Source organism: Jaculus jaculus, chromosome 1 (assembly GCF_020740685.1).
Source record: "Jaculus jaculus isolate mJacJac1 chromosome 1, mJacJac1.mat.Y.cur, whole genome shotgun sequence".
NCBI lineage: Eukaryota > Metazoa > Chordata > Mammalia > Rodentia > Dipodidae > Jaculus > Jaculus jaculus.
In genome coordinates, this window is record NC_059102.1 from 221,835,718 (window position 1) to 221,844,794 (window position 9,077).

Genomic DNA, 9,077 nt, shown 5'->3' on the forward strand with positions numbered 1-9,077 from the left:
AGAGTTCGGTTTGCAGTGGCTGGAGGCCTTGGCGCGCCCATTCTCTCTCTCTATATGCCTCTTTCTCTCTCTCTCTGTTCGCTGTCAAATAAGTAAAAATAAGCAAAAATAAAAATAAAAAAATAAATAAAGAAAAAACCATTGATGATATAATCCCAGTACTGTACATAGCAAGTTCAAGACCAGCTTGGGCTACATGAGATCCTGTTTCAGAGAGAGAAAGAGAGAAAGAAGAAGGAGGAGGAAGAGGAGGAGGAGAGGAGAAAAAGAAATTGATATTTCTATGATTTTTAAAAAAATTTTATTAGCATTTTCCATGATTATAAAAAAAATCCCATGGTAATTCCCTCCCCGCCCCCCACTTTCCCCTTTTAAATTCCATTCTCCATCATATTACCGCCCCATCATAATCATTGTACTTACATATATACAATATCAACCTATTAAGTACCCTCCTCCCTTTCTTTCTCTTCCCTTTATGTCTCCTTTTTAACTTACTGGCCTCTGCTACTAAGTATTTTCATTCTTACGCAGAAACCCAATTATCTGTAGCATATGAGAGAGAACATGTGGCGCTTGGCTTTCTGAGCCTGGGTTACCTCACTTAGTATAATCCTTTCCAGGTCCATCCATTTTTCTGCAAATTTCATAACTTCATTTTATGATTTTTTTGTTTTGTTTTGTTTTTGTTTTCTAGGTAGGGTCTCACTCTAGCCCAGGCTGACCTGGAATTCACTATGGAGTCTCAGGGTGGCCTCGAACTCACAGCAATCCTCCTACCTCTGCCTCCCGAGTGCTGGGATTAAAGGCGTGCACCACCACGCCCGGCTGATTTTTTTTTTTTTTTTTATCCATAGAAACAGTACTTTCATATGATTGAATCTCTCTTTTATTTGTATCTCATTTATTTTCTTGTCATTGTTCTGGCCAGTTCATCCAGAACACTATTAAAATAACTTAGTGTTGACAACCTCATAGTTTTTTTTTTTCAAGGTAGGGTCTCACTCTGGCCCAGGCTGACCTGGAATTCACTATGTAGTCTCAGGGTGGCCTCGAACTCGAAGCAATCACCTTACCTCTGCCTCTCTGTGCTGGGATTAAAGGTTTGCGCCACCACGCCCGGCTGCATCCTCATCCTGACTGATTATTTTGATGGCTTTTCACAATTTGTAAACTTTCTCATTTGATCCATTGGTATTGTGACTAGTTCTCTGTAAAATTCCACCTGGGAGTTTTATATCATCCTTACAGTGTGAGATGTCATTACCCCTAGCCCTCTTGTCCATGGCATGAAGGCCACATTGTTGTTAATGGGGACATCAAGTCCTAGCTCAGCTTTATTTCTCTGCACGATTAAACGGACCTCAGTTTCCCCCATCTGTAAAATGAGCCCTGTACGGCCCAGGAGAGCCAAGTCGTCCATCTGTAGCTTCATTTGGGGCACCTCTTGGGATGAAGGCTGAGCTTGGAGGTTGCCGGCCAGACCTGTCCTCCTGGCCTGGGGTTCCCCTCTTATTGAGAGCCAGCTAACTTTTGGGCACTTTGTGGTGGCCTGCGACAGCCTTTAGTGGGTCCAGAGCGGGAGCGGGAGCGGATGCTGGGCCTGGCCCGGGACCTTGAGCGAGGCCGTGTGTGTGATCCTTTCTGCTGGGGGCCAAGCTGGGTTTCCAGGGTGTAACTGGAGGGAGGGGAAAAGGGGCTGTCAGCACCCCTGTAACCAGAGACCCCGGTTCACCCCTTTCCTGGTCATTCCATCTTCGGGGATCCCCACCTTCCAGAGTCCTCCTTCCTTCTACCCCTCCTGCCATTCCAGAGACTCCTCCCCAGTGATCCTCTTTCCCAAACCACCGACCCCCACTTCTATACTCCATTTCCCCTTCACCTACGTATTCTGCTCATTTCCCCTGGAGCCCTCTATATGGTTCCCCAAATCACCTCCAACCTCTCCACATCCTCCGCAGCTTTTAAACACATCCTCCCCAAAGCCCCAAATCATGTGTCCACGCCCTCTCCTTACCAACAAAGACCCTACCCTTCTCTATTCAACCCACTTTCCAAGCGTGATTGGTTTAAAGAACAAAGTGCTGCACAGCCATTGGCCAGCCGCACCGCCCCTTACTCACATGCTTTCCTGCAGCGCCACCTCGCGGGCAGCACAGGCTTCGCCGTCGGCTTTTGCGGCGCGAGCGCTCTGCCGCGCCTCCTCCAGCCGCCGCGCAGACTCGGCAGCCGCCGCCTCCCAGCGCGCCAGGGCGTCTGCGGGTGCAGGGGCGGGTCGTCCACAGCCGCCCAACCGCGGTTCCCTCGAGCCCGCCCGGAAGTTCACACTCTGTTTTGTGTGGGGCTCCCCCTTACTTTTTTAACTTACAGCTTCCATAATTATAGATAATAAACCATGGTAATTCCCTCGCCCTCCGCCCTTTTCAATAGCGTCTCAAGTAACCCAGGTTGCCTCGAGCTCACTTATGCAGCCTGGGCTTCCGGAGTCCCTGAACGGCAAGAGTGTGCCAACACCCGGGATTCATGTGCACTTCTGTCATGCGTCATTTGCTTTTTGCTTTTTTTTTTCTTTTGAGGTAGGGTTTCACTATAGTCCAAAGTGGCCTGAAATTCACTGTGTAGTCTCAGGTGGCCTCGAACAACTCATGGCGATCCTCCTACCTCTGCCTCGAATGCTGGGATTAAAGGCGTGTGCCATCACGCCCGGCTCATTTGCATTTTCTGCATTATTTTATTTATGTTTAATACGTGTGCATTATTTTGTGAGTTCTTTGTGTAGCACTTTCATATTTTCTTTTCTTTTCCTTTTTTTTGGGGGGGGGTAGGGTCTCGTTCTCCAGCCCAGGCTGACCTTGAATTCACTATGTAGTCTCAAACTGTCATCAAACTCATGGAGATCCTCCTACCTCTGTTTCCCAATGCCCAACTGTTTTCTTGCTTTTGAGCTATTTTGTGACTTATGCACGCTTCTAAAGCTGTGTCCCTTATTGAGTTCTCGCGATTGTTTTGCACGTGTACACTGGCACTATTGGGAACCTTGTGACCACCCTTCCCCCCCTCACAACACACACAACTATAGTCGGCCCACTCCTTACATCTCAACCTACCTGTCAGGGCCCCATTCTCCAGCCCCATCTTCATCCCTTGAGCTTTGGCCTCTTCCATTTCAATCTTCAGGGTCTTTAGTTGTGTTTGAAGCTGGCTCTGAGGAGAGAAGGGCACTAAGGAAGGGACTGCACCCTTTTTTAGGGGGTGGGGAACAGTGGGACAACAGCGCCTCAGCATCTGTGGCCAGAAGCTTTCTTTGGAAAGTACTTGTAGGACCTCATAGGTGCAAACTATTATTGACAACTGCCTGACAGAGGAAGGGACTTAACCCCAACACAGACTCCTACCCAAACTCTCCTAAGGTAGAAACTGCTCAGACCTGTGCTTAACGAACCTCCAAACTCTATTTAGGATTCACTGACTGAGGTTTCAAACAAATCCAAGCCATTGTGATGAGTGAGAAAAAAAAAAAAAGGGCTGTGCCACTACGCCGGGCCCATTTAATTGTTTTTAGAGATATGGTCTTCCTATGGAACCCAAGCTAACCTTGAACCTGTAACTTCCTGCCTCAGCCTTCCTAATGCTGGAATAATAGAGCTGGAATGATAGATGTGCACCACCACGTCCCCACGCCTCTTTTTATATTTATTTATTTATGATAGGGAGGAAGAGAGAGAGCAAGAGGCACAAAGAATGAGAGAGAGATTGAGAATCGTTGCTCCAGGGTTTCCAGCCACTGCAAATGAACTCCAGACACATGTGCCACCTTGTGCATCTGGCGTACGTGGGTCCTGGGGAATTGAACTTTGGTCCTTTGGCTTGTCAGGCAAGCGCCTTAACCCCTAAGCCATCTCTCCAGCCCACCATCCCCTTTTTGACTTTTTTTTTTTTTTTTGGTGGGGGGGTTTAAAGGTAGGATGTCTAGATCTCCAGACCAGGCTGACCTGGAATTCACTATGTAGTCTCAGGGTAGCCTCAAACTCATAGCGATCCACCTACCTCTGTATCCTGAGTGCTGGGATTAAAGGCATGTGCCATCCCTTTTTGTTTCTTTTCAAGTGATTTTTAAATTTATTTTTATTTATGTGCAAGCAGAGAGAGATAGAGAGAAAAGAGAGAGAGAAAAGTGAATGGGCAAGCCAGGACTTCCAGGTGCTGCAAATGCACTCCAGATGCACATGCCACTTTGTGAATCTGGCTTTACGTGGGTACTAGGGAATTGAACTTGGGTTGCTAGGCTTTACAGGCAAGCACCTTAACCACTGAGCCATGTCCCTAGATCCCTTTTTGATTTTTTTTTTTTTTTTTTTGGTTTTTCGAGGTAGGGTCTCACTCTGGTCCAGGCTGACCTGGAATTAACTATGTAGTCTCAGGGTGGCCTCAAACTCCCAGCGGTCCTCCTACCTCTGTCTCCCAAGTGTTGGGATTAAAAGTGTGCGCCACCATGCCTGGCTCTTTTTGATTTTTGATTTTTCCTTTTACTTTGTGTGTGATGTCCATGTGTGCATGTGTGCTCATCTGTGTGTGGGTGCACAAGTATGTATGAGTTTACATTAACCTGTGTGCAGGTGGAGGCCAAAGGACAATCACAGGTATCATCCTCGGGTACAGCACCCACTATTTTTTAAAATTCTTATTCATTTATTGACGAGCGAGAGAGAGAGGGAGAGAGAATGGGCATGGAGAGACCTCTATCCACTTCAAATGAACTCTAGATGCATTCACCACCCTGTGTATCTGGGGAATCAAACCTGGGTCCTTAGGCTTCACAGCCAAGTGCCTTAACAGCTAAGCCATATCTCCAGCCCTCCATTATTTTTTTAATACTTTTATTTTTATTCATTTATTTGAGAGAGAGAGACAGAGACAGAGAAAGAATGAGCACACCAGGGCCTCCGGCCACTGCAAACGAATTCCAGATGCATGTGTCACCTTGTGCATCTGGCTTACATGGGGTCCTGGGGAATCCAACCTAGTCCTTTGTCTTTGCAGATGAAAGCCTTGACCACTAAGCCATCTCTCCAGCCCCATCCTCCAGCAATTTTTGAGACAGGGTCACTTACTGATCTGGAGATTATCAAGTAGGTTAGACTGTCCAGCCAGCAAGACTGAGGGTCATGTTCTCCCCTCCCCAATGCTGGGACTACAGGTGACATTACCTTGCTCACAATGAAATGATTGGTGTACAACACCACATTCCCCTTTTTATTTTTTTTCCAAGTGACTTACTTATTTTTAATTTTATTTATTTATTTTAGAGGGAGGAAGAGAGAGAATGGATGTGCCAGGGCCTCTAGCCACTGCAAACGAACTCTAGATGCATGTGCCACTTTGTGCATCTGGCTTACGTAGGTCCTGGGGGAACTGAACCTGGGTCCTTTGGCTTTTCAGGCAAGCACTTTAACTGCTAAACCATCCCTCCAGCACAATTTATTTATTTTTAATTATTTTATTTATGTATGTGCAAGCAGAGATAGAGAGAAAAGAGACAGGCAGACACAGCCAGAGGGAGAGAGAGAGAGAGAGTGGGAGGGAGGGAGGGGGAGAGGAGAGAAGGGGTGAGGAGAGGAGAGAAGAGTGAAGGAAAGAGAAGAGAAGAGAAGAGAAGAGAAGAGAAGAGAAGAGAAGAGAAGAGAAGAGAAGAGAAGAGAAGAGAAGAGAATGAGCTTCTCTTTTACATGGGTTCTGGGGATAAAACTCAGCTCCTTATGCTTGCAAGGCAAACACTTTACCCAACAAGCCATCATTTCCCCAGCCCACCATTGTATCTTCTTATTTGCAATCAGAGAGACAGTGAAAGGGAGAAAATGGGTGCACCAGGGCCTCCTGCCATTGCAAACCAAATCCATGCACCACTTTGTGCGTCTGGCTCCACATGGGCACTGGGGAATTGAACCTCAGCCATCTGGCTTTACAAACAAGTGCTTTTAACTGCTGAGCCATCTCTCCACTCCTCCATTTGTATTTTTTATTTTAAAATTATTTTTATTTTTTTATTTGAGAGAGAGAGAGAAAACTGGTGTGTCAGGGCCTCAGCCACTGCAATCAAACGCCAGATGCTTGCGCCACCCAGTGGGCAGCTGTGCAACCTTGCACTTAACTTACCTTTGTGCGTCTGGTTTACATGGGATTTGGAGAGTTGAACATGGGTCCTCAAGTTCGCAGGTAAGCACCTTAACCACTAAGCCATCTTTCCAGCCCCATTTGGTTTTTTTATGGGGGGGGTTGTTTGTTTTGTTTTGATTTTTCAAATCCACTATGTAATCTCAGGGTGGCCTCGAACTCATAGTGATACCTCCTATCTCAGCCTCCTCAGTGATGGGATTCAAGGTGTATGCCACCACACCCAGCCCCATTTGTATTTTTTTAAATATATTTTTATTTGACACAGAGAGAGGCAGACAAAGAGAAAAAGGCAGATGAAAATAGTGAGTGAGTATCGTCATGCCAGGGCCTTCTGCCCCAGAAAATGAACTCTAGATGGATGGGACACTTTGTGCATCTGGTTTTATGTGGATACTAGGGAATCAAACCCAGGCTGTCAGACTTTTTAAGCAAGTGCTTTTAACTGCAGAACCATCTCTTCAGCCCCACACCATATGTACTTTTAAGATTAAGATTCTGGCTAGACTTGATGGCACATACCAGTTATCCCAAGACATGAAAGGCAGAAGCAGGAGGGTCATGAGTTCCAATCACTTGCAGAGTGAGTTCAAGTCTAGCTTGGGGAACTTCCTGAGATCCTGCCTCACTTTTTTTTCTTTTTTTTTAAAGTATGGGCTGCAGAGATGTCTCAGCGGTTAAAGGCACTTGCTTGCAGCCTGGATTTAATTCCCCAGCACCCACATAAACAAAGCCAGACACAAAAGTGGTGCAAGTGTGTGGAGTTCATTTGCAGTGGCAAGAAGTCCTAGTGCCTGTGTATGTACACACAAACACACACAATAAGTAAATATATTTTTAAAAACAAAAGTAGGGGGCTGAAGAGATTGCTTAGTGGTTAAGGTAATTGCCTGCAAAGCCTAAGGACCCAGGTTCCATTCCCCAGTTCCCATGTAAGCCAGAGGTACAAGGTGTTGCATACTCCTGGAATGTGTTTGCAGGGGCTAGAGGCCCTGGCACATCCATTCTCTCTCTCTCTGACTCTCAAATGGATAAATAAAATATATTAAAAAAGAAAAAGTAGGAATAGGGATGTGGTTTACCACCCACCTGGAATCCCCAGAGAGTGGCTGGGGCCATGGCTCTGCTCAAAGGTACAGCCGTTGCCTGGCATGTGTGGAGTCTTGTGTTCTTTCCACAGTCGAACAATTTGTGCTGTAGTCAATTGATAAATTTAATGGACTGGGTTTTGCCTTGTTTTTGAGACAGGATCTCATTACCTATGTTAGCCTTTGAACTTGCCATGTAGTTGAGGCTGACCTGCAATTCCTGATCCTGTCAGGATCCTGTCTCAACCACCTCAGTGTGGGATGGCAGGTGGGGACTACCACTCTGGGCCGTGATTGAGTTTCATGCCTCTCTCCTCCCCTCCCCTTCTCTCTTTTTCTCCTTCTCCTCCCTCTCCTTTAGTAGTGCTGGGGGGCGGGGGGGGGGGTGTCTAGGACTTGGTGCATGCTGAGTTATAACCCCAGGCCAATGACTGGTTTTTGAAGATGGCTTTTCATTGAGGTTTTGGGCTCAGGAAAGTTGAGAAACAATCCAATGGCCAGCAGGGTGGTGCACGCCTTTAATTCTAGCACTCCAGAGGCAGAGGTAGGAGGATCGCCGTGAGTTCAAGCCAGCCTGAGACTATATAGTGAATTCCAGGTCTGTCAGGGCTAGAGCAAGACCCTACCGCGGAAACAAAACAAAACAAAACAAAACAAAACAAAACAAAACAAAACAAAACAAAACAAAACAAAACAAAACAAACAAAAAAAACAGTCCGAGGAGATGGCCCAGGAAAAGGGAGGTCCTGCTGGTACCACCCCCCAAAAGCCAACTTTAGCCTCCTAATTACAGGTGACATAAATGTCCCTTTCTCAAAATAGTGCTACTAGAAACTGGAGTGGGGAAGATGAGTGAACACCAAGGTCAGCCTCCCCAGACAGGCTTAACTCTCTGGGCTTTCTTCAAAAACTCTCTGGCAAATAGCGGGTTCAAGCATGGTTTCACTGATCAGAGGGTAGAAAGTTATTGGAGCGCTATTGTCGCTTCTACCAGTTGATGAGTTGGGGAAACTAAGGCCTAGGGATGGGCGTGCAGACTTCCCCCACCAATACGCTAGACTTCCCAGCCCTCCTGCCCCTACCTGGCGGCCCTCGCAGACTCTGAGCGTCTCCGCCAGTTCCCGCCGGCCTCGCTCCGCGCGCTCCAGCCTCCCGGCCAGGGTCTCCTCGCGCAGCGTGGCCTCTTCCAGCCGGCGCCACAGTTCTTCGACCTCGGACGCCGGGTCTGGAAGCGGCGCCGGCGCCGTGGCGTTTACCCCTGGCGGCGGCTCGAAGCAGCGGGGTCCCCGCGCAGTGGAAGCAGCCAGATTCCAAGCCACCAGGGCCCCGCCGGCCGCCGCAGCGGCCAGAAACACCGCGGCCCCGCACAGGGCGAGGACCCGCCACGCGCGTCCAGGCTCCGGGCCCGGCTCGGCCATGCTGCTGTCCACAGCTCTGACCCCAGACGGGCCAGGAGCATTTAATTGGCACCTTGGGGCACCAGGGGACACCCACGGTCCCGCCCTGCCCCGGCGGTGGCTTTTCGAGTACTTGGGGAGGGGCTGGACCCCTTCCAGGCCCATTCTGCAGAACCCAAAGGAGGACTGGGGTCTTGGGTTCCAGTTCTGAGTGTTGTGCACTCCAGTTTCCCGGTTTATGGAATGGGGGCTTGGTAGGGGTCAGGTGGCCATTCGTACAAAGCTCCAAGGACTGCGTATAAAGAGGAGCACTGTGAGGATAGGGGATGTCCCCATTTTTGATGGGGAAATTGAGGCTGGGAGGGCAATAAATGAACCGAAGTTGGCCTGCCTGGCTCAGGCTGCCCCACTTTCCTGATAA

General features: G+C 48.2%; 1 protein-coding gene across 1 annotated transcript; it reads right to left on the reverse strand.

Moving 5' to 3' along the window:
• Positions 1–830: 830 nt before the first annotated feature.
• On the reverse strand, positions 831–8,677 carry Ccdc194 (coiled-coil domain containing 194). The gene is made up of 4 exons (XM_045141152.1): positions 8,342–8,677; positions 3,108–3,204; positions 2,124–2,256; positions 831–1,678 (listed from the first exon to the last, which is right to left on the reverse strand). The coding sequence occupies exons 1-4, from the start codon at positions 8,675–8,677 to the stop codon at positions 1,513–1,515; spliced, it is 732 nt and encodes a 243-aa protein (XP_044997087.1). The 3' UTR covers positions 831–1,512.
• Positions 8,678–9,077: the final 400 nt, after the last annotated feature.

What these genes read in the sequence shown, in the direction of transcription:
- Ccdc194 (XM_045141152.1), bottom strand. Translation starts at nt 8,677, where the DNA reads ATGGCCGAGCCGGGCCCGGAGCCTGGACGCGCGTGGCGGGTCCTCGCC. An exon ending in GGAGAATGGGGCCCTGACAG is followed by an intron (nt 2,257 to 3,107) that starts GTAGGTTGAGAT and finishes CTGCACCCGCAG; the next exon opens with ACGCCCTGGCGCGCTGGGAG. An exon ending in GTGGCGCTGCAGGAAAGCAT is followed by an intron (nt 1,679 to 2,123) that starts GTGAGTAAGGGG and finishes CCCTCCCTCCAG; the next exon opens with TTACACCCTGGAAACCCAGC.